The 25,490-nt window shown below is 51.3% G+C and overlaps 1 protein-coding gene across 1 annotated transcript; it reads left to right on the top strand.

The window, feature by feature from the left end:
- Nucleotides 1-3,540: 3,540 nt before the first annotated feature.
- EIF4EBP1 (eukaryotic translation initiation factor 4E binding protein 1) lies at nt 3,541-25,046 on the top strand. Its single transcript, XM_065899968.1, has 3 exons — nt 3,541-3,689; nt 22,585-22,764; nt 24,921-25,046. Exons 1-3 carry the CDS (start codon nt 3,545-3,547, stop codon nt 24,950-24,952), a joined length of 357 nt encoding a protein of 118 aa, XP_065756040.1. The 5' UTR covers nt 3,541-3,544; the 3' UTR covers nt 24,953-25,046.
- Nucleotides 25,047-25,490: the final 444 nt, after the last annotated feature.

Raw genomic sequence — 25,490 nt, 5'->3', positions numbered from 1 at the left:
CCAAAAATGAAATAGGAGAGAGATAGTATGAGACAGATGGCCAGCCAGGATCAGGATGGACAAGGGCCACGGAACCACTCACAGAGTCCACTAGGCAATGATGCTACAGATGTATCTGGAATGGAAACCACAGCTCCATGAAGAAAGGCTGCATCTACATCTAGGGCGGTAAGTATAGAAGAGGAGCCCAGAATCCCTTATTGTACAAAAAAGCACAATAGCCTCCAAAGACCACTGGGGGATTGGCAACAGGACACGCCAGCTAATAGGAAGGAGTCCCAGTGGTGAACCAGGAGAATTTTCAGCATCAAATAACAGGAATGGATTCAAACAAACAAACACACCAGCTCACTTCTCTCTCACTGCCTCCCCTACACTCCCTGGCTTCCACTGGAGTGTGATTCCTCCCTGATTCTGGAAGCCTTTCTCCTCTTGTGGCCCCTGCTCCATCCTCTCCAGGCAGCCACTCCCAGGACCCTCTCCCAGCACTGGTCCAGCTCGGCACAGCCTTGTTGAGAAGGACTCCAGGGAGGACCGGTGCCCACTTAGGGCTGTTCTTAATTTCCCCTGATATTATCTATTAACCTCACAGAGCATTTCATAGTGCAAGGACTGGGCCTGTGTGCCTGCTTGCTACTCAGAGAAATTCCACTTCCTTCAACTGATAAGATGGGACCCTTGCCCCTCCCCGTCTACAGGTCAAGTAGAGTAAAGGTGGGATGGAAACTGTCCTACCCCCCCATGTCCTCCTTAAACAATCCTTGGCTCACTCTGTTTTCTTTCTTTTGACCTTCCCTTGCTCGAAGGGAAGACAGAAATAAGTAAGTTTGGCTCTTAGTAGAAGCACCCAAAAGTATTCCAGTGGCCTTTGTCAAGAGTGAGAGTAAACCCACGGTCCCTGCCCGTAGGAGCCGATACTTGATTACAAGGCTTCCTATGAATGAGTCCCTGCTCCGTAAAGAGGCAGAAATCACCATAGGTGAAATGTCTGGGCAGGAAACAGAATTCAGCGGTTTGTCAAAGACATAAAATGTCAATGCTCAGCGTCCTCAGAGGTGTTCAAACACACCCCCCTCATCTGATAGACGCTGAAACAAAGATGCTGAGAAAAAGGCCCAGAGAAGGAAATAGCTCTTCAGTCTGGTCCAGGACTAAAGAGTTCTGTGGTGGCAGCACCAGGCCCAGGCTAGTATTCTTCCCATATCCACGGCCCCCGCCCCGTGGCTCCCCTGCAGTCCTCAGACGCCCCGCAGCAGCCTTTGGCAGCCCTCTTGCTCAGGTCATTTTGAGTGTGGAGTTTTCTAAGCAGGCCCCTTCCCTAGAAACTGCTCTAACCAAACATGCAGGTCTGATAAGGAACAAAACAAACCTTTTCAAAACAGTCCCACCCAAGGGAGGGGGACGGGCCACTTTGTTTTCTTGTGTGGTGAGAACCGGGCTGGCCTGGAAGGGAGGCAAGACTGGGTCCTGGTCCTGCCTCAGGCATTTCACAGCTGCCTGATCTTAAGCAAACCCGCCCCTTCCTCTCTAGGCCTTTGTTTTTTGTTTGTTGGTTGGTTTGTTTTGTTTTTTTAATAAGATGGAGATAACTATTGTCCTGGATGACCTCTAAAGTGCCTGGTCAGAGCTAACATTTGATGATTCCATAGTTTTCTGGGAGGACGGTTTTGAGATCTTTTGTATTGCTTTCATACCACCTCATTCTACAGCAGCACAGTCCAATAGAAACATACTAGGAGCCATATATATACGTGTGTGTGTATATACACATATACATTTCTTCTAGTCCCATCAAAAAAAATAAAAAGCAGGTGAAGTTAATTTTAATAATAGATTTTACTTAGCCCGATATATTCAAAATATTTCATCATGTAATTAGTACAAAACAAATTATTGAGATATATCACATTATTTTTTTTGTACTAAGTCTTTGAAATCCAGTGTGTATTTGTGATTGTGGACTAACCACACTCCAAGTGCTCAGTGGGCACTTGTGGCCACTGGCTACCATGCTGGACAGCATAGGCCTAGGGTTTATCTCAGCAGTGACCAAACCCAACCAGACTTCCTACCTCGGGCCTCACGCTCCTATAGTCCATTATAAAAAGAACATCGTGTCACTCCCCAGCTTAAAAGATGTCTGATATCTCCTGCTCTTGGAAGACAAGGTCTGCACACCCTGTCATGATTTAAAAGACCCTCTACGGCTTCCCTGGTGGCACAGTGGTTAAAAATCCGCCTGCCAATGCAGGGGACACGGGTTTGGGCCCTGGTCCAGGAAGATCCCACATGCCGCGGAGCAACTAAGCCCGTGCACCACAACTACTGAGCCCATGTGCCACAACTACTGAGCCCATGCACCACAACTACTGAAGCCCGTGCGCCTAGAACCCGTGCTCCACAGCAAGAGAAGCCACCGAAATGAGAAGCCCGCGCACCACAGTGAAGAGTAGCCCCCGCTCACCGCAACTAGAGAAAGCCCACGCGCAGCAACCAAGACCCAACGCAGCCAAAAATATAAAATATTTATTAAAAAAAGAGAAATGCATAATAAAAGACCCTTCACAATCCAGCCCTAATTTCCCTTTTAAACTTTTCTCTCTCCTCTTCCCTTCCAAGAGGTGGCCACCACAGGCTTTTCTGTCCTCCACTTGGGGATCTCCTTGAGGATTCGTTCCTTCCTTCGTTCATTCAAGAAGCACCTACTAAACGTCAGGCAGCGTCGGGGGAGACGGACCCAACTCAAAGGGTGTAAGGCACCTTCTCTGACCGACTCTTACCCCTCCCCACACGCCCGCCCCACCGAGGTCCAGTCTCTCGAAGCCCCACCTCGCTCCAGGTTTACCCCTCGTCGTCACCCAGCTGGATGGTTTGTCCCCATGTCCTTCTCCCACAGCCTCCAGGGCAAGGAATGTGCATTCTTGGCGCTTTCTTCCACGCCTGCCATATCACGAATGTTCAATAAACCGATGAATGACCAACCAATCAATCCCCACTTTCTCATCTGAGGAACTAGAGCACGAAACAGGTTGAGGGGACCTTCAGGCCTGATGTCCCAGTATTGAAACTAGCCTTCCCACAGGGGGCCGGATGGGCTAGGATCCCCGCACAGCCTGAGACGCGCCCCCAACCCAGCAAGGCATTAACGTATGCAAGCTTCCCGACCACCAACCCCAACCAACCCGTCCCTGCCGGCGTGTCAGCTGGGGACCCGAAAGGAACAGGGGCGTGGCCACTGGGGACCCGAAAGGAATGGGGCGTGACCGCGAGGTACCCGAAAGGAACAGGGGCGGGGCGCAGGCTTCGGCGCGCTGGAGCGGGTGGGTAAGAGGCCTCCGACCCAGCGCCGGGGAGGAGCAGCAGAGCACTCGGCCCGGGGGGAGGTGGGCGTGGCGGCGGCGCGGGAGGAACTACAAATCCCAGGGGGCGTCACCCCGAGAGGCGGAAGGGGCGGTCTCGGGCGGGGCGGGCCCGAGCGAGACTGAACGAGGCCAGAGGGGTGTGAGGGCCCTGCTCCGGCTGCTGGCGGAGCGCTCTGGAGACCATGTCCAGCGGCAGCAGCTGCAGCCAGACCCCAAGCCGGGCCATCCCCGCCACTCGCCGGGTGGTCCTCAGCGACGGCGTGCACCTGCCGCCCGGGGACTACAGCACCACCCCCGGCGGCACACTCTTCAGTACCACCCCGGGAGGTAGGCACGGGCTCGGGGGTCGCCGCGCTCCCGCTCTGGGTGCGGGCGGTGTGGAGAACGGACTGGGCGGAGCTCGAGGGCTCGGTAACCGCCAGCTGGACGTGGCGACCTGGCTCCGGGGCGCGGCGACTGGGAAGAACGGATACGGGGCATCAGGGAGGCGGTGAGGGTCACGGAGGTGGCCACAGGGAGCGCACAGGGGGCCGCCTTCAATAGACCGCTCTCTGGGTGCGAACTCCAGAGCCGCGGCTGCAAATGCCACCACATTAGTTTCCTTCTTTCTGGGAGAGACAGCTGAGTCCTCTCACCCAAACAAACGCACGCTTCCAGGACTGGCACATGCTAAGGTGTGCTGCCCCTTGTGGGTGCTGGGGGCAGTTTTGAGGCGGAATAGGGTGGGGTCAGGGTGACCCACGAACCAAGAAGAGGCCGGGCCTGGGGTTTTTATGGAACAGGTTGTTGGCGTCACTGCCTCTTGCAGAGCCCTTTTTCCTTCCCGAGGCACCCCCAGCTTTGGGCTGAGGGTGCTCGCCTGCTCCAGCAGTGCCTCGACGACACGGGTGGCAGATCGCCCTTTTACGCGTGTGGTTCTCAGCGAAGGGACTTGGGGCCGCGGGCCGCGCTGTGCAGAAAAACACGTTCTTCTGCCCAGGGGGGAGGGGAGGGAACCGTGTGACCTCCCTGAGAATGGATGAGGAAGAGGAAGCTGAGCTGGCGCGGGTGGGGGCCCGCCTTGGGCTGTCCTCGGGAGCCTGGCGTTCCCTTCCAGTCCCGGAGTCCCGGCGCACGGGCGCTGATGAAACCTGCCCGCGCGTTTGCATGATGAAACCCTCGTGCTCACCACTTCCCTCTCGTCCTCGCGCTGTTTTCACCCGCTTCTGCCCTTCCCCCCTCCTCTTCCACCCTCTTCCACCGCTCCTTCCCAAACTACTCGAAAACCGCCGCAGATTCTGGCGCTCCGCTGAGACCCACGGGTGGGGACGGACGTGCGCGGGCGGGGCTGCAGCCTCGTCGCCTGCCAGCGTCGGGGCCACATGCTTATTTTCTCAGGCAGCTGTCCCGCCACCAGCGACCACTGCCAGATCCGAGGTCCGGAGCTGTTTGATCCAAAACATACAATGTTAGAGCTGTTAGCGATCTTAGACGTTCTTGTACAACGGTGCCGCCTTATTCTATGGAACGCGGTACTGAGGCCCCAAATACGTGCCCACTGTGCAGTGTCACACCGTTTCCACAGACTGAAGAAGAAATAGCAGCCAAGCATAGAGGGGAGAAATGCTGCCTCATCTATTAAAAACGATCCGAGGAAAAGTTCCCAGCAACCCTTGCTACCCCTCTTTGACTCAAGTTCTCTTTCCATGCTGGAACTTATATAGTCCATGCTGTTCTGCTTTTTCTGTGTCATGATGTGCCTACCTGGACTTTTCTGGACAGTTTTGGGGCTCCTTCAAGTGAGGGTGTGAACCTGTGCTTGATCTGTTCGGGGTGGGCACTGAGGCAGGCCTGAGGCTCAGGTGGCCCGATTTTGAAGCTTTGTTGCTAGATGGGGTGGGTCGGATTGGAGCAATAGCCAAGGGTGCCGTTGATAGGGAGCTCCCACTTCTCACTTTGCACTGGGAAATAGGGCTTTGGGGCAGACCTCAGCCAATCTTCCTCCTTTCGAAGGTCTTCAGTTGAGAGAGAGAAGAAGGGGCATCAGAGTGTAACTTCGTTTCTGAGGCCAACAGGAAGGAAGCTAGCAGTGCCCAGAGCCTAAAGCCAGGTCTTTCTTGTCTGGGGTGTCCAGCCGGGGAGGCACAGCTCACAGCCCATAACCTGGAGGATCCAGGCTTGCCTCTGCCTCAGCCAAGTTGTGGAGTCTTCCTCCAAAGCCCACTTCAGCCCAACCCTTTGCCGCCCCTTTGCCCAGGGCAGAGGAGCTTGACCTAATGGGAAAAGGTCATTCCTGGCCCCCTTCTGCTTCAGTCTGGAGTGCTGTTTCTCAGTCTTCGATGTGCGTACGAATTACCTGGGGACCTCATTTCAATGCAGATTATGATTCTGTAGGTTTGCGGTCGGGCCTAAGATTCTGCATTTCTTTTTCTTTTTTTTTTTTTTTAAATCTTTATTGGAGTATAATTGCTTTACAATGGTGTGTTTTTTAAATCTTTATTGGAGTATAATTGCTTTACAATGGTGTGTTAGTTTCTGCTTTATAACAAAGTGAATCAGTTATACATATACATATGTTCCCATATCTCTTCCCTCTTGCGTCTCCCTCCCTCCCACCCTCCCTATCCCACCCCTCCAGGCGGTCACAAAGCACCGAGCTGATCTCCCTGTGCTATGCGGCTGCTTCCCGCTAGCTATCTACCTTACGTTTGGTAGTGTATATGTGTCCATGCCTCTCTCGCTTTGTCACAGCTTACCCTTCCCCCTCCGCATATCCTCAAGTCCGTTCTCCAGTAGGGCTGCGTCTTTATTCCTGTCTTACCCCTAGGTTCTTCATGACATTTTTTCCCTTAAATTCCATATATATGTGTTAGCTTACAGTATTTGTCTTTCTCCTTCTGACTTACTTCACTCTGTATGACAGACTCTAGGTCTATCCACCTCATTACAAATAGCTCAATTTCATTTCTTTTTATGGCTGAGTAATATTCCATTGTATATATGTGCCACATCTTCTTTATCCATTCATCCCATGATGGACACTTAGGTTGTTTCCATCTCCGGGCTATTGTAAATAGAGCTGCAATGAACATTTTGGTTCAATGACTCTTTTTGAATTATGGTTTTCTCAGGGTATATGCCCAGTAGTGGGATTGCTGGGTCATCTAACTAGCTCCCAGTGATTGGTGTAAGTACCACACTCCGAGTACCCAGGAATTAGTGGAATGTGACAGCCCTCACCGTTTCAGTCCTCTGCGGTCTGACCAAAAGTGATGCTTCTATCCAGGTAAACTTCTCTTGAGGTTGGGTTTGGCATCCATCTTTAAACCAGGGTCTGGAGAGCCAGGCTTTTTTTTCTTTTTTTTTTTTTTTTTGCGGTAAGCGGGTCTCTCACTGTTGTGGCCTCTCCCTTTGCGGAGCACAGGCTCCGGACGCGCAGGCTCAGCGGCCATGGCTCATGGGCCCAGCCGCTCCGCGGCATGTGGGATCCTCCCAGACTGGGGCACGAACCCGCGTCCCCTGCATCGGCAGGCGGACTCTCAACCACTGCGCCACCAGAGAAGCCCGAGCCAGGCTTTTGACAGAGTCTTCCTGGGTGGGAAGTGTCAGGAACTACTGGAGTAAAGTGTCTGCCGGTCACTCTTGCTGGGAAGAGCACTGCAGTGTCTGTCCCTGGGGCAGAATGAGAGCAGGTGACCTGAGCCATTTCCATGCCTGTGACTCACTTTGCTTTCCATGGTCATTAACCCCACACAGGCTGAGTCACTGATCTGAAGTTAGGTATCTGGAGAACTTAAGAGAAATTTACTTCAGGGAGTGTCACAGATGAATATTTGAGTCTGTGGAGTCTTGTGGGTTTTTTTTTTTTTTAATTTTATTGAAGTATAGTTGATTTACAATGTGTTAATTTCACTGTACAGCAAAGTGATTCAGTTATACATATATATTCCTTTTCATATTCTTTTCCATTAGGGTTTTTTTTTTTTTTTTTTTTTCTTTTTTGGCCACGCTCTGCGGCATGAGGGACCTTAGTTCCCTGACCAGGGATCGAACCTGTTCCCTGACCAAGGATCGAACCTGTGCCCCCTGCCTTGGAAGCACAGAGTCCTATTCACTGGACTGCCAGGGAAGTCCCTCCATTAGGGTTTATCACAGCATACTGAATATAGTTCCCTGTGCTATACAGTAGGACCTTGTAGTTTATCCATTCTATATATATTAGAATAGTTTGCATCTGCTAATCCCAAACTCCCAATCCTTCCCTTCCCCACCACCCCTTTCCCTTAGCAACAAGTCTGTTCTCTATATCTGTGAAGTCTTAAAAATCTCCAGTAACACCATAAACCAGCAGAACCTTTGAGTGGGTCAGATACCTTCATCCACCCTTCCCCCACCAACCTCTACGTTCCCAGTTCCTTATTGGATGTTTGACCCCAAAGCTATAGGGGTTATTGCTTGGGTGGTAGTCATACCTAAGTCCCGGACCTGGATAAGGTTAATCAGAGGTACGCAGGTAGGACTACAGGTGTTACTGGCACCCTATTTGGTTAGACAAACAAAGTCTGTGCCCAGGAAGCTTACCTTAGGGCAGCTCCCAGGTCTGGCTGTGGAACAGACAGTGCCGGGAAGATGGGGAGGTGGGCTGGGCACTGAAGCTGGGGTACAGCCAGTGTCCCCAGACCTTAGTCACATTGTCTCTTTTTTTTAAAAAATAAATTATTTTATTTTATTTATTTATTTTTGTCTGCGTTAGGTCTTCGTTGCTGTGCGCGGGCTTTCTCTAGTTGCGGTGAGCAGGGGCTACTCTTCGTTGTGGCGCGCTGGCTTTTCATTGAGGTGGCTTCTCTTGTTGCGGACCACGGACTCTAAGCACGCGGGCTTCAGTAGTTGTGGCACGCGGGCTCAGTAGTTGTGGCTCGCGGGCTCTAGAGCACAGGCTCAGTAGTTGTGGCGCACGGGCTTAGTTGCTCCGTGGCATGTGGGATCTTCCTTGATCAGGGATCGAACCCGTGTCCCCTGCATTAGCAGGCGGATTCTTAACCACTGCGCCACCAGGGAAGTCCACATTATCTCTTTATTACAGGTTAAAAGAACTTGACATTAAGGCAAGGAGGGAACTGTAATGGGCCTCCTTTTACACTGGCCTGAGCTTCCTTTTAAAGCGTTTGGAACATTCCACACTACGTGCCTCATTAAAGACTTTGACGAGGACCCTGGTGTAGAGCATCCCAGACTCCCTCCAATGCCCATGGCCTCCCTGTTCTTAAGGCCTTTATGGCATGGGAAGACAGTGTGACCTCGAGGGCTTGCGTTGCAAGTTAGAAAGATGAAGTCACACCTGAAATAGAATTATAAGCATCAGCGTTTTATCTATAGACTGAAGCAATTAGACAGACACCCCACGCCACCCCTGAGAACCTGTATGATATTAAGTGAGAATTGCCCGCTCTAAGTAGTCGGCCTGGTAGGCCTTACATTCTAACAATGCAGACACAGCTGTTGGATTTGAATTGCCTTCAGAAGCTTATGTATTTTTTTCCTCAAAGGTGGCAGGGCCTCATTATTTGAAAAAGGAGTTTTTTTGTTTTTTCCTGAAAGAGCAAAGAAGTCCTTCATTACCACGTTTGGTGAAAGGGCCAGCAGGATGGTACCATATTGTTCTCTTGGTATAAAGTAGTGAGGCGTTTGCTTGTCAGGTCGTTATTTGATGTCGTTCCTGGAAGAGGAATTAGGAAAGGGCAGCATTACTGAAAAAAGGATTGCTTCTTAAGGTGAAACGGACAAAAGGTATTCATTTGTGTGCATAGATCCTTGTGTGTTCAAACAAACAAAGGAAAAATCTGTTACTTTCTCATCTTACTGAGATCCATGCCAGCATTCTTCCTGCTTTATGATTCATAACAGTGAATCATGTGTATTTGTTTACGTGTTTGTTCCCTAGGTTAGATAGGAAGTTCTTTCAGAGACGGCTTATTTTGCAGTGCCACCAGCTACGTGTGATGTCTAGAAGGTGAAGGGTTGAAAAGACTCCTGCAGTGAAAGCATTCTCAGGGTAACCTAGTGTCTCTACCACCAGGCCTGGGTCTGAGCTGGCTTAGTAAGAATATTTAGAATTTTCTTTTCTGTCCTTTCAGTTACAGGTATAGTTATTTATCTTGGAAAGTCCCAGAGGCAGAAGCTAACTTTCTCTGAACTTTCCCACTTATCCCAGTATTATTCCCAATCATTATGGAGCAGAAAGTGGAAGGAAGTGACTTTTTATACTGAGCAAGTCAGTATTGGGGCCCAGGTCTTAGACACTAGGATTGCTGCTCTTTATTTACTTGTTTGCAGCCAGTATTGCTGACTAGGTGGAAATAGGTGACATCTATCCATGGCATTTGGATGCTCAAGACATGGGCCTTGTAACCCCATTGCTTATGCCCATGAAGGTTCATGGGGAGAGCTCAGATACTAGACCCAGAGATACTTGCCTTGATGAGAATGGCTGTATCAGTTAGCTACTGCTGTATAACAAGCCATCCCCAAACTTAGTAACTTCAACAACAACTACAATCTGTTATTTCTCTTCATTCTTTGGGCCAGTTGGGCATTTTTTGATCATCTTGCCTGAGCTACTTCTGCATACAGTTGGCAGCTGGATTGCCCTGGGCTGGAAGGTCCAAGATGGCCTTAGCCACCTGTCTGGGCATTGCTGGGGACAGCTGGAAAGTTGGGCTCTCTTTCTGTCCTCGTGGTCTCACATCATTCAGAATGTGGGCTTATTTACATGGCAGTTTGCAAGGCCTCTTAAGGCCTAGGCTCAGAAGTCACATAATGTCACTGACATGGTATTCTGTCAGTCAAGGCAAGCTGCAGGCTAGCCCAGATTCAACGAGAGGGGAAAATAACTCCTTTGAATGAGGGAAGCTGCATGTGCAAACAGGGATTGGAGGATTTATGTGGACCACACTTTTAGACGATGTTCCACAAGGGCCAAGCCTCAAAGAACAGTCCTTTAAGGAGACTTAACTGCCCGTCCTGCTGTGTAGCCAGCAGAGCCAGGGCCAGGTGTAGAAGCAGACAGGAATCACAAGCCTGTGTATTGACTGTTGGTTTAAGAACAGAGGACACCTTCCTGATAATATTGAGTCATAGATCCCATGCCCCATTTTCAAGCCCTTCTGTCCAGCTCCAGAACGCAAACCATACAGATGGCCATGGTGCCAGGCCACTGGGCCATACATTCACTTGGTGTCATGCCTTCTCTTACTAACTGCCGCCCAGCCTACCTCTTTCCCTTTCAAGCAGCCGGGCTTTGGGTACACCCTTCAGAGGAGCCCGTGCTTGCCCAGCCCTGCTCAGCACTCGCATTTGAACATCCTTGACTTTCTGGAATACTGGCAAGAGGATGATGTCAGGTGTCTGAGCCCAGCAGTCCACAGGTGGGTGGGAGGGAGACTACTGGGGGTGCAGGCGGGTTCACAGTCAGCACACGCCTGGTGAGGCACACGGTGTGCAGGTGAAGAACTGGGTCTCTTGCCTTAAAGAGTGGGTGCGTATAAGTGGGCTTCTCTCTCTCTATTTTTTTTTTTTAAAAGGGCTCTGGGGAGTGGCAGGGAGACTTCACAAAGGAAGCAGACTTGGGTTTTATTTTATTTAAAAAATTTTTTTAAATCTATTTTATTTTATTATTATTATTATTTTTGGCTGTGTTGGGTCTTTGTTGCTCCACGCGGGCTTTCTCTGCCTGCGGTGCGGGAGCTACTGTTCGCTGAGGTGAGCGGGCTTCTCATTGTGGTGGCTTCTCCTGTTGCAGAGCACGGGCTCTAGACACGTGGGCTTCATTAGTTGCAGCATGGGGGCTCAGTAGTTGTGGCTCACGGGCTCTAGAGCACAGGCTCAGTAGTTGTGGCACACGGGCTTAGTTGCTCCGTGGCATGTGGGATCTTCCCAGACCAGGGCTCGAACCCGTGTCCCCTGCATTGGCAGGCGGATTCTTAACCACTGTGCCACCAGGGAAGCCCTGGGCTTCTCTCTTCTGCTCTTCTGAACAAAAGGGGAAAGTGGGCCTATATTAATTTGCTAGGGCTCCCGTAACAAAATCCACAGACTGGGTAGTTTAAACAACAAGTTTATTTTCTCCTTGGTCTGGAAGCTGGAAGTCCAAGATCAAAGTGCCGGCAGGCTTGGTTTCTCCTGAGGCCCTGTCCTTGGCTTGCAGACCGCAGCCCTCTTGCTGCCTCTGCACCTGGTGGGTGTCCTTCTTCTGTGGAATCTCTCTCTCCTCTTACAAGGACACCAGCATGTTGTTTTAGGGCCCCTACCCAATGGCCTCATTTTAACATAATGGCCTGTTTAAAAGACCTTCTCTCCAATTAGGGTTACACTGAGGTACTAGGGGTTGGGGCTTCTGCATGTGAATTTGGGGGGTGCCATTCACAAAAAACAGGGCCCCTCCCATTTCCAGCAACAACAGGGGTGGGGCATTTCAGACGGGCACTCCCCTGTTGGTAGTGAGTTTCAGAGGCAGCCTTACCTGGCTCTGCCAGGTGCACAGGGAACGGGGAGGAGCTGGGCCCGCCCAGAAGAATTCATTCAACTATTTTGTTCTGAATGTCCCTGTAAAAGCCTTGTCCCTTCTGCTTAATTTTCGAATCAACTGGCCTATTCCCTCATGGGGCCTGAAGGGGGGGCCCTTTGCCACTCGCTGGTGGCACCTTTGTTACTCCAGGACCTTCATAAGACCCCTTGACCCTTGAGAACATGGGCATCTTGGTTCTCTCTGCAGAGCTGGCGGGGCCAGACGTGAAGGGGAGGCTTGGAGGGAGCCTGCTCTTCTACTTCTCTACCAAGATTCTCTCCCAGACCGGTCGGCTTTGCTTGCCAAGCAGACTGCCCAGCAAGAACAGCCGCCCAGGCAAGGACAGGGAGGGAGAGCCCTGCGGGCCCGCGTGGCTGCAGCTGTGCCTCCCGGTCGTCGGGGCACCGCCGGTGAGCCGGCTGGAAGCTCATCCGAGTGCGTGGCTCCCGGGAGGCTGGCCCGCGTCCGAGCACAGGCGTCCGGCCCTCCGCCTGACCGTGTTGTGAAATGCTCTCCCGCCCCTGGAAGGGGAACAGCAGTTCTAGGAATTCCGCGCTTGTACTCTTGTTGGGCCTCACGTCCTGGGGAGGAGCGCTTCTGCCTGGGAGGCCCGGGGAGAGCGAGGGACCAGCGTCTCAACTTACAGGAGCCGCCGCTACCAGACGCGGCTTGGCCCCGAGGGGAGGGCGAGACCACAGGGGGGGCAGGGGATGAAGAAGGAATCTAGGAGGCCTCCCTCCCAGGGAATGTCCTGTTCTGGCCAAACAGGCGGGAAAGGAGGCAGAAATCTGGAGACCCCTGCGACTTCCCCAGTGGCCGGTGCGGTGGCCCCACTGCCCTGCTCGTTATAAACCGAGGCTGGTGTTTAGGGTCGGAGGTGACATGGACTGTGTCTGCCTCAGGATGGCTGCGAGGGGCCGGCCTTTCTGAGCCTCAGTTTCCTGTCTGCGAGTCGAGGACAATGTGTTTCCCTCCTGGGGGTCGAGGGGGCCGTGGAGACCTAGCAGGTCAGGCTCTGAGCGCCGCCCCTCTGCCCACAGGCAGACAGGGCTCACGTGGTGATGTGATCTTCAGGCCACTCCTGGGAGGTGCGGGTCTTGTTGGCACCGAGCTGTGGAATGAAGCTGGGACTGGGAGATGAGGGCTGGTGTGTGGCACACCCGGGTTTGAGCCCAGAACTGCTGTGTCCCCGGCCCCGAGCTAGTTACACTTGAAAAGCACCTGCCCACAAGGAGATCCTAAAAATAAACGGTTGGTGTCAGAGCTGAAACAGACCTGAGAGATTACCTCTAAATCCTGGCACGGGGTTGGTGCTTTAAAAATAGTTAGAATGAGCCCAGAACAAGCCCTTGTTTACCGGTGAGGAAACCAGACCCTAGGGAAGGTCTGCCTTGCTTTATATGTTCAAACAAGCTGTCCTCACCCCAAAACTTGCCTGGAGAAAAAATGCCATTCTTGCATTTGGTGCACATAAGGAGTTTAAAGTCCCAGATGACACCAGTTATCAAACATGCCATGGTTCTTTTTAATTTTTTGGCCACACTGTACAGCACATGGGATCTTAGTTCCCCCACCGGGGATCCAACCCACGGCCCCTGCAGTGGAAGCGCAGAGTCTTAACCACTGGACCGCCAGGGAAGTCCCCTTGTGGTGTTTTTTTTGTTGTTGTTTCTGTTGCTGTTTTTAAATTAAATTATTTATTTATTTATTTGGTTGTGCCGGGTCTTAGTTATGGCAGGCGGGCTCCTTGGTTGCGGCCCGTGGGCTCCTTAGTTGTGGCAGGTGGGCTCCTTAGTTGCGGCTTGCAAACTCTTAGTGGCGGCATGCATGTGGGATCTAGTTCCCTTACCAGGGATCGAACCCCAGCCGCCTGTGTTGGGAGCACGGAGTCTTACCCACTGCGCCCCCAGGGAAGTCACCTTGTGGTGGTTCTTGAAGCATGTTTCTGTGGACCAAAAAAGGATGGAGGACGCCTTTACCCTCCCCCATCTCCACCCTTGCCCTTTCCCCACAAGTCTCTTCGCAGGGTTGCTTGCCTTCCCTCTGATTTGTCCCAGTTCTTTGTGTTTCTTTGTTTTGGCCCCCATACAACTGATCCCTGGTGTGGATGGGACTGATTAAAGGGTAAAGTATGTCACCTGAAGCCACACTGGCCATGGTACTAGCTAGGGTTTGGTTTGTTTAGGGCTTACTTTGTGTCAGCCACTGTGCTGCCCCACGCAGTGACCCTGTGAAGTTGCACTGTCGTCACCACCATCATCCCCATTCTACAGAGGAAGAAATCGAGGCACAGAGACGTGGAGCAATAACGCCCAGAGTGGGTACAGCCAGCAAGTGGGAGAGCTGGGTCTCTGACCACCAGGCTGTAGGAAGAGCAGCGCTGTATTCTCTCCCACCAACCCCTACTCCAGTGTTGTTCCCACCCTTTCTCTCCATAGCTGGGAACTCTGGCAGCCCGCTGGACTTACGGCGATGCATTTGAATGGGCTTTCAGTTAGAAGGCAGCCTCAGTTATTCTCTATATGTAGTTCGAGACCCAACCTTGAACTCTCTCCCAGCACCCAACAGGATCCCAGCTACACAAACGGTTGGAAGTGTGATGGGGGTGGGGGTGGTCCGCCTCTCTTCTCCCCCCAGCCCTGCAGGGTGGCAGGTTCTGGATTCCCCTGCTCTGCACCTCCAGTACCTCCCATCTGAGTCGCCCATGGACCAACCCCCAGTTCGGGGCAGTGCAGAATTGGGGTGATTTGGATGATTCTCTGGCTCAGGGGGTTAGGGTCAGGGGGCTTGGATTCTCTGTTGCCAGCAGTACACACGGGGTAGGTCTCTCCCTGTCCCTCTGTGATCCCCACCTATGCCTCCATTTTTAGACTCCACACACTTGACAGTAATCGTTTGTTTCCAGGTCTTTCTCCTCCGACTAAGTGTGTGTCTGAGATCAGGGAGCTGTTCCTATATCTAACGGTCCCTTACATCCCTCACATCTGGCCTACTGTGGTCCAAAGGGGTTCAGTGAGGGACTTTTCCCTGGCGGTCCAGTGGTTAGGACTCAGCGCTTCCACTGCAGGGGGCACAGGTTTGATCCCTGGTCGGAGAACTAAGATCCCCGCAAGCCCCATGGCGCGGCCCAAAAACAAACAAACAAAGGGGTTCAGTGAGTGAATACACGACCGACCCAGCACACCTATTCTCAGGGCATGGGACTGAGCAAAGACCGGCAATTTTGTGGGTGAGTGTTAACACTTCTGATCCTTGAATACAGTTCTGGAGTTAAAGTCTAGCGTGGACGGGGCTGGTACACATGGCCTGGAGGTGCTGGAGGAGTGAGCTTACCACTCCTTCCCCAGCCCAGCAGAGAGCCCCCTGGGCTTTCATGAGGTGGGGAGGCTATCTTGTTCCAGCCACGGCAGTTTTAACTTGACTTACTAGGAAAGGAGATTCTGACCTTATATCCTTATTTATTTGTTTGCTTAATATCCCTATATCCTTATTACAGTTTTGTATTAAAAAAAAAAGTTCAGTGTAAAAGATGTTTTCTTTGCCTTAATCCTTATCTCACCCCCAGAGATAACCAAATACAAAATATAGTTCTGTGACGTTTTCATGAAATACTGTGGACAGTGTACACTTTTCTTATTCCAAATAGTACCTGCACAGCATTGCATTGTAGGTCTGATCCATAACTTATTTAACCTGTCCCTTAGTTTAAAAAAAAAAATCAAAGTTGTATATATATAAAGTTATAGGACTTCCCTGGTGGCTCAGTGGTTAAGAATCCGCCTGCCAATGCAGGGGACACAGGTTCAAGCCCTGGTCCTGGAAGATCCCACATGCTGCAGAGCAACTAAGCCCATGTGCCAGAACTATTGAGCCCGCATGCCACAACTACTGAAGCCCGCGCGCTCAGAGCCCATGTTCCGTAACAAGAAGCCACCACAATGAGAAACCTGCACACTGCAAGGAAGAGTAGCCCCCGCTCGCTGCAACTAGAGAAAGCGTGCGTGCAGCAACGAAGACTCAATGTAGCCAAAAATAAGTAGATAGATAGATAAACAAGTAAATAAATAAATTTATTTTTAAAAAAGTAGACAGGGACTTCCCTGGTGGCGCAGTGATTAAGAATCGCCTGCCAGGGCTTCCCTGGCGGCGCAGTGGTTGAGAGTCCGCCTGCCGATGTAGGGGACACGGGTTCGTGTCCCGGTCCGGGAAGATCCCACATGCCGCGGAGTGACTGGGCCCATGAGCCATGGCCGCTGAGCCTGCGCGTCTGGAGCCTGTGCTCCGCGACAGGAGAGGCCACAACAGTGAGAGGCCCAAGTACTGCGAAAAAAAAAAAAAAAAAAAAGAATCGCCTGCCAAGGCATGGGACACGGGTTCGAGCCCTGGTCTGGGAAAATCCCACATGCCGCAGAGCAACTAAGCCCACAAGCCACAACTACTGAGCCTGTGCTGTAGAGCCCGCAAGCCACAACTACTGAGCCCGCACGCCACAGCTACTGAAGCTGGCGCGCCTAGAGTCCGTGCTCTGCATCAAAAGAAGCCACCACAATGAGAAGCCCACACACCTCAATGAAGAGTAGCTGCCACTCACCACAACTAGAGAAAGCCCACACACAGCAACGAAGACCCAATGCAGCCAAAAAAAAAATAAATAAAAATTAAAAAAATAAAAACAGTAAACTGATTTAAAAAAAAAAGAAAAAAGACATCTCTCAATTCAGGAAAAGTCTCTTTTCTTTTTTTCTATTTAAGTAAATTCTTTTGATCAAATTTTCTTTTCTCTCTTTCTTGACTTCCTATTATCCAGGATTTGGGTACTATCTCTAATTGGTTATCTTTTTGTCTTCTGCTCCCTTTATTATCTGTTTCCTCCTGTTGGTTTTGATTTGTTTTGTTTTGTTTTTGATTGCTGCGTGCAGGCTTTCTCTAGTTGCGGTGAGCAGGGGCTACTCTTCGTTGAGGTGCACAGGCTTCTCATTGCAGTGGCTTCTCATAGCGGAGCATGGGCCCTAGAGCACACGGGCTTCAGTAGTGGCGGCGTGTGGGCTCCATAGTTGTGGCTCGCAGGCTCTAGAGCACAGGCTCGGTATTTGTAGCTCGTGGGCTCTAGAGCGCGCGGGCTCAGTAGTTGTAGCTTGTGGGCTCTAGAGCGCGGGCTCAGTATTTGTAGCTCATGGGCTCCAGAGTGCAGGCTTAGTAGTTGTGGCACGTGGGCTTAGTTGCTCCGCGGCATGTGCAGTCTTCCCGGACCAGGGCTCGAACCCGTGTCCCCTGCATTGGCAGGCAGATTCTTAACCACTGCACCACCAGGGAAGTCCCTGTTGGTTTATTTGAATCTCTCATTAAATGTTGTGAGCTTTTTTCAGAAATGCAAGGAGACATTTGACTGTTTATATTTAAGAGTGAGGTGCTTAAGAGCTGACCAGAAACCCCTTGTGAGTTGTGGAGACTGGTGGACTCAATCTAGTGGCTAGTTGGTTTTTTGCATTTGGGGTACCCGCCTCCCAAAATCCGTTTCTACAGATCTTTATCTTTACTCTTGATTCTGAGGCAGGGCAGGGCTGGGGATTTGAGGCCACCGTTCAGGAGATCAGCTTTACTTATTTTCCCTGTCACCCCTCCTCCTGGGTGAGGAATGTGTGGCACCTCTCCCTGTTCTCAGTCCCCATCCCCATTTTCCTTGATGCCTCTAATTCCTGAACCTTCCTGGGTTCTGACCCCGCTTGCTTCCTGTTGTAACCTCCACTGCCACCTTCCTGCATTAAGTTGTCACCCTTTCCTTCTCTCTGTTAGAACCACAACTCCATTCACTTTCTGTCTTCATGTATCGTGATTTGGAGAACAGTTGGACCCCTTTTGCATCCAGGTGGGAGCATGTGCTTCTACTTGTTCTTGGTGTTTTGCACGACTTGTGAGAGAAGCAGCAGGGAACACTGTCTTGGCTCTACCAGCTGGAAGCTGCCTAGATCCTCAAAAGCTTTTGTTTATAGAAACCTAGTGGAGGTGGGTCATTTTCCCTTACATGGAGAGGAAGTAGGCCCTCAGCTAAAGAGTGTTACGTGGGCACCGGCTAGTGTGACACCCACATGCGCCAGAGGATCACACTTGACCAGCACCTCGCTCAGCCTCGCAGGGACCGTGGCATCCCCTGCTGGTTCCCACTTCCCGTCCACGTAATGCAGGCCACGTCCCCAGTTCCGGGAGACAGCAGCAGCCTTGTCACCTAAGGTTTCCTGTTTTTGACAGTATGGGACTGTGTGTGTTTTGTAAAGTTTGCGTCTTCTGTGGGAGGCTTAGGGAATTTCCAGAAGATCACTGTTCACTGAAGCTGTGTGATGGTGGATCCCATGAAGGGTTGGAAGAAGAAAGGGTTAAAAAGCCAAAGCAACTTCATGTCCAGCTCCTATCCTTCACCAGCCCCAAATTAGTCAGTGGTGGCTTTGTGGTCTCCTCCCCTCCCAGGCTCCATGCCTTGTCAGCTGATTTTCTGAACGCCCTGTTTACCATCCTACAGCCTCCATCCCTGGCTGAATTGTTCTGATGGTGGCTGTCTTGGGTGCCACCTCTGCTGGCATTTAGATTATGGATTTTATTAACTGAAATGAGGATTTTTATTTTTAAATAAGTGCACTAGCCATAGGATAAAGGGCACATTGTTTATTTCTTTTTCTCTTTTAAGCGTAATTACTGACTTTTCAAATGCTGGGGGCTACTTCTGAGTATGTACCCTGAAGAATTGAAAGGAGGGTCTCAAGATATTTGCACACCCATGTTCCTAGTAGCATTATTCACAATAACCAAAAGGTAGATGCAACCCGAATGTCTGTGGATAAACACAATTGGTATAGCCATACAATTGAATGTTACTGAGCCCTAAATGGAAGGAAATTCCCACATGGGGTCCAACCATGTAGATGAACCTTGAGGGCATTATGCTAAGTGAAACGAGCCAGTTGCAAAAAGACAAATACTGTATGATTCCACTTATATGAAGCACCTAGAGCAGTCCAGCTCAGAGAGACAGAAAGTGGAGTGGTGGTTGCCAGGGGCTGGGAGAGCGGGGAGTTGTTTCCTGGATAGAGTTTCAGTTTGGCAGGATGAAAACAGTCCTGGAGATGGGTTGTACAACCACACGGATGTACTTACACTACTCAACTGTACATTTTAAAATTAGTTCAGATGGTAAGTTTTATGTTATTTCTATTTTACCACACTTGTTTAAAAAATTGTTGAGGGCTAGTGACCTTGAAAGAACCTCCCAGAAGCTGCTGACCTCCAAGTTCTTTTTTTTTTTAAATTAATTTATTTTATCTGTTTATTTTTGTCTGCGTTGGGTCTTGGTTGCTGCACGCGCTTTCTCTAGTTGCGGCGAGCGGGGGCTACTCTTCGTTGTGATGTGCAGGCTTCTCATTGTGGTCGCTTCTCTTGTTGTGGAGCATGGGCCCTAGGCCCGCGGGGTTCAGTAGTTGTGGCACATGGGCTCAGTAGTTGTGGCTCATGGGCTCTAGAGTGCAGGCTCAGTAGTTGTGGCGTACGGGCTTAGTTGTTCCATGGCATGTGGGATCTTTCCCGGACCAGGGCTCAAACCCATGTCCCCTGCATTGGCAGGCAGATTCTTAACCACTGTGCCACCAGGGAAGCCCTCCAAGTTCTTTTTTGAGGCAATTGAATCTCCAGCTCTTAGGTTCAACTCCAATGGGGTCAGTTCCCTACTCTGTGGTGAACAAACCAACAAAAAAAGCCAAGGTGGTATTAAGGAGTTTGGGATTAGCAGATATAAACTCTTATATATAAAATAGATTAAAAAGGTCCTACTGTATAGCACAAGGAACTGTATTCAATATCCTGTGATAAACCATAATGGAAAAGAATATGAAAAGAATATATATATATGTATGTATGTATATGTGTGTGTGTATATATATGTGACTGAATCACTTTGCTGTACACCAGAAACTAACACACTATTGTAAATCAACTATACTTCAATAAAAATAAGGAAAAAAATGATGGACTTCCCTGGTGGTTCAATGGTTAAGATTCCACCCTTCCACTGCAGGGGGCACGGGTTCGATCCCTGGTCAGGGAAGTTCCACATGCCGTGCAGTAAAGTGCCAGGCCGTGAGAACTAAGAAACAGAAAAATGGTCCCATCTCTGAAGCCAGGACGTCCTCCCTCAAGGAGAGGGCTCCGTTGTTCTCCATTTGTAGCCCACTGGGCTCATAGGCACACAGCCCTTCATGGTACAGGTGAGGCCCGAACGGCGGGGGGCCGGAGGCAGGCACAGAGGGTGAGGTGCACAGGGCCACCCGGCTGGTTGATAGCAGAGCCTAACGTACAGCGCCGTTCTGTGTGCTTTGCTGTCCACGCCTCCCCCTGGGAAACGTGAGCTCTGAGCTTTTGTCTTGCTGGTGATGAGGGGCAGGGCTGTCAGCCTCAGCAATACTGCCTCTCAGAAGAGGAGAGCAAGGCTGGGCGGCTATCTAGACAGGCCCGAGTCTGACTGGGACAACTCAGCAAGGAGGCAGAGTTCACCTTGGGTATCTCTCACCATCCTCTGCTCTCCAGCAGCCCGGGTCATCCTCAGCACTGGAGCCCGGTCTTATTAACTCACATCAGAGCTCAGATGCAAACCGGTCCCTCTCCTGGCTCCAAGGGTTAACAGAGAGGCACTGCTCGACATCGAGAAATGAATCTCAGCTCTTGGAATGTCTCTCAGTAGAGCCATTAAGTGAGGGACGTATTTCAGGGCTGTTGATAAGGAAGGGCATTCCTGAAGTCCTTGCATCCTGGTTTCTAAACTGGGGCCATTCACCATCCATCTGCAGTCTTTATTGATTTATTTTTTCATTGGAATATAGCTGATTTACAATGTTGTGTTAGTTTCAAGTGTACAGCCCAGTGATTCAGTTATGTAATACATATATATATAAATCTATTCTTTTTCAGATTCTCTTCCATTACAGGTTATTACAAGACATTGAATATAGTTTCCTGTGCTGTACAGTAGGCCCTTGTTGGTTATCTATTTTATATATAGTAGTATGTATATGTTAATCCCAAACTCCTAACTTATCCCTCTCCCTCATCTGCAGTCTTTTATTTACTTATTTATTTATTTATTAAGGGCTGCATTGGGTCTTCGTTGCTGCACGCAGGCTTTTCTCTAGTTGTAGCGAGCGGGGGCTCCTCTTCATTGCAGTGCGCGGGCTTCTCGTTGCGGTGGCTTCTCTTGTTGTGGAGCACGGGCTCGTCGTGCGTGGGCTTCAGTAGTTGTGGTACACGGGCCCAGTAGTTGTGGCTCACGGGCTCTAGAGCGCAGTCTCAGTAGTTGTGACTCACAGGCTTAGCTGCTCCGCGGCATGTGGGATCTTCCCAGACCAGGGCTCGAACCCTTAAGTGGTCAAGCGGATTCTTAACTACTCCACCACAAGGGAAATCCCCCCTCTGCAGTCTTTATCATACTTTGCATTCTACTTGTACATATATTTAATATTTCTTTTTATATCACCTTCTCTTTTAAATTTAGTTTTTATTATTACATATATCATGTAATATATAACATGTACTATTACCATATTCAATTATATCCTATTGTATTTATTAAAAGGAAGCTTGATATCACAACTGTATATGGAAAAACCAGACTCACTTGCTGTAAATAGAAGGTAGCTATAAAAAGAAACATAATGACAAGAAGACAGTTTTAAATTCTGGCTAGATTCCTCTGCCTGGTAATGGCTAGGAGCCTGGGGCCTGCTCCTGTTGAGAAGGGAGCCGTCAGCAAATGTTCAGGAGGTGTTATGTTACTAGGACCACGCTGGTGCTTCTGAGATAATCAGGATTAAACAAGGGCCCAATGGGAGTAACCTTCTCAGTCTTCACTCTTGTTTGAGGAATCAGCTGGCCTCCCTCCAGGCTCCTGGGTCCTCTGCTTGAGAAAACACTCCCTTTTTAAGGAGTCTCGCAGGCAGCTGCCCTCATAGGAGGGGTCCTGGGTGCTTTAAGGATAGTGAATCATAAGCCATGGTTCCTCACCCTAGGGTGACACTTGAGAAAGGAGAGTCACCCTCTCTCCTGTGTAGAAGCCCTGAAGTGCAGGGACGCATCGGAGCGGATAGGTAAAGGATGCTGGGGGTGGGGGTGTCTCAGGGGAGATGGGCTGAGTGAAGAGCGGCGTGGGGCGGGAGGGCTTGAGTCCAGACAGGAAGCGTTCTCATTTTTTACTGGTTGGGGGGATCACTTGATTTTTCTCTTTGCCCCTCTGTAAAATGGAGTTAAAAGATTCTGGATATCCCACGAGGGTGCTGTAAGGACAGAATTGAAAAATGCATAAAAAACGCACTTTCTCCGCTGTCGGATGTGATTGTCGTGAGTGGCGACACCGAGCACAGGGTCTGGGAGTGAGTTGGTGGGCTGTGAGCAGCAAGCACAGGGGAGGATGGATGCGGTCAGGTGGCCACAGGATCGCCCGTGTGACGGGGAGCCGGGGCAGTTTGGTAGCAGCAGGGTCCTGGGCTGCAACCAGGCATGAGTAAGCCTCACTCCTCCGTCCGGGCTTTTGCAGGAAAACCTGCCACCTGCGCTGCAGCCACACCTCAAAGACATGGGGGAAAACAGCAGGCTGGCGGGGAGCGGGCGGTCCGCCATGGCGTTATCAATGTCCCCGCCCCCTGCCAGGTACCAGGATCATCTACGACCGGAAGTTCCTAATGGAGTGTCGGAACTCACCTGTGACCAAAACGCCCCCGCGGGACCTGCCCACCATTCCCGGGGTCACTAGCCCTGTGGGTCATGAGCCCCCTACAGAAGCCAGCCAGGACCACCTGAGCAGCAGCCCAGAGGACAAGCCGGCGGGCGGTGAGTGGCCGGGCTCGGCCAGGCTCTCCCTGGGGAAGGGAATGCGAGTGGTCCCATCCGCTCAGGGGGAGTTCCAGGAGGGGGAATGATACTCCTGCTTGGAACTGCCCAGAGTCCAGAGGGTGCGGGTCGGGACTGGAGTGTAGAGCTTTCATCGGAACCAGCTTTCCCAGGGAAAGGGGCCCAGGAACCGGAGGAAAGGCGATGTGGCCTCAGAGAATCTCATTAGTGGGGAGCTTGCCAGGGGATCGCGCAGCCACTTCGATAAGTACTTTAATAACCTTTGTGTAACTGTCCCTGAAGTGCTGCCGTGTGTCTGTGATGCTCGGAACCCACCCGCGATATTTGTGGGCAGGAGGTGACATCAAAGTCACCGCGTCCTCACCCTCTAGGAAATTACATGTCTGTGGGATCAGAAAGGCAACCGGGATGCCTTCTGTTAGGGTGTCCATAGCGGATTCTGGAGACGGTAGAAACAGTGCAACCAGTTGTTTCTGCAGGTACCACATGGGGTAGCTGGGTCCTTCCTGGTGTCCGTTCCCCACACCCCCTGCCAAGCGATCAGAGCAGCCACCCCGACAGAGGCGTGTGAATGCCCTCTTTGTGGCATCGGGACCGGCTGGCCGGAGCATCTGTGCGCTCCCGCTACGTGGAGGACGCAGCATAAGCACTCGGAGACAACCTGAGTCAGCCTGGAGGCCGCTGACCCTTCACGCAGAGGCGGTACACCAAGCCCAGACAGGAAGCAGCTGGGACCTCAGGCTGGGCTGGCTCTGCGGACAGCAGCAGAGAACCCATCTCCCCAGAACTCATCGCCTGCAGGATGTGGTTCTTTATTAACTCGGGAACCCCACCTCCCAAGACAGGCCCCAGTTGCCTTGCCTTCAGACTTGGAGAGCCTTGGAGGGAAGGGAGGTGGACTCGGGCACAGAGAGCGCAGTTCCCTGCCCTTTGTTACAGGATGGAGAGAAGGAGGGATAGAGTCACGTGGTCGGTCCCCCTGCTTAAACCAAAGACTGGTAGTTGAGGATGGAGGTTGTCAACACCTGAAATGGTTGTGTCACCACTACCTGAAGGCTGTCTGTCGCCCGCACTTGCACACCCTCTTCCCTCCCAGTTTCTAGAACTGCTCTGGCCCATAACAAATGCAGGTTAGCCCAGCAGTGCCCCAGGCTGACAGCTCTGACCCCACAGTAACAGCCTAGTGGTCTGCATGGTTGTTGGGATGGGGTGTAGTGGAGGAGGGGGATGTGATTTTCCATTTTGCTTAACTGGCTATGAGAAGCCAGGGCTCCTGCCCTTGGACCCACATATTTGTGGGTAGACGAGGGTAGTTGTTCCCCTCTGGGCGTCACAGCAGACATCCTGCCCTGTGGAACTTTGGAGCAGCCTTGGCCAGGAGACTGTGAAGGAGGCAGTTCCATTAAAAAGGAAAACAAGGGAATTCCCTGGCGCTCCAGTGGTTAAGACTCCACGCTCCCAGTGCAGGGGGCCCGGGTTCAATCCCTGGTCAGGGAACTAGATCCCGCAAGCCACAGCTAAAAGATCCCTCACACGGCAACGAAGATCCCGAGGGCCGCAACTAAGACCACGCACAGCCAAATAAATAAATTAATTTTTTAAAAAAAGAAAAAAACAAGCTGCCGCAGCATGAATTACTTGAAAATTTTAATGGTAAGAGTTGGACAAGGGCAGTGAGTGGCTGAATTACCCAAATAGCTTCTGTATCGCAGGGTCAGGCTGTTCTGTGGGGAATCGGATGCATGCCTAGTAGGTCAGGGTACCACTTTCTAAACCAGAAGTTGGGACATGTGCTCAGAAAGGACTTACGTTTAAGAAACATTTGGGAAGTTGTATTTATTTCAAATCACAAGGAGCCATTCACTCTTATTACAAAATTCAGGGCTGTCACCTCTCCTGTGGGGAGACGTGGTCTCTGTGCTTCATTTGGGATTGGGGGAGGGAGCACAGCTGGACGTGTGTTTCCAGGAATTCCTGGTCCTGCCCTCTCTCCATTCTCCTTGGAAGCACAAACCTGGCCCTGCTCTCCTTGTGGGAACAGCAGAATGGGAAACCACGCCTCTTCTTGGCCTCTAGAATGTCAGCGCTACCACTTGCCTGTGGCTCACCTGGCCCTCTGTCTCTTCTCTCCCCAGGTGAAGAGTCACAGTTTGAGATGGACATTTAAAGGGCCAGCCGTCGGAGTGAGCAATGCCGCTTGGGCCCCAGAGGCCCGTCTCGGGAGAAGAGTCACACCAGCCAGGCTTTGTGAAAGTTACCATCCTGGGCAGCTGTCGGTGTGGAGCCTTCCAGCCCCGCCCGCTGCTCCCTCGCTCAGGGCACCTGCTCCCCTCCCCCTTCGTGGACACCAGCAGATACCTCCGTGTGCCTCCAGCCCTGCAGGAGCTGTCACCCCGAGGGCAGTGACCTCAGGCACACCCTGCAGCCCAGGGCCAGCTAGTGGATACGCTCCGGCTCTCCCAGCCCCCTCCTCCGGGGGGGCGCACCCACCCCTTCCTCAGGTTGGTGTGTGGGAAAGCTCCCCTCCCTCTCCCTTCCCAGGAAAGGAAATAAAAGCCTTCGCCCTAGGGCCAAGAGTTGGCCCCTGTCTGAGCTCTTTTCACCTCCATGTGGATAGCTAATGCCGACTACTCTGTACCATGCTTGTCAGGCGCTTTCTATACAGCATCTCACTTGACCGTCACACGGATCCCATGGGGTGAGTA

This window comes from Phocoena phocoena, chromosome 21, assembly GCF_963924675.1.
Source record: "Phocoena phocoena chromosome 21, mPhoPho1.1, whole genome shotgun sequence".
NCBI classification, from domain to species: Eukaryota; Metazoa; Chordata; class Mammalia; order Artiodactyla; family Phocoenidae; genus Phocoena; species Phocoena phocoena.
This window is presented reverse-complemented; position numbering and strand designations above follow the sequence as displayed.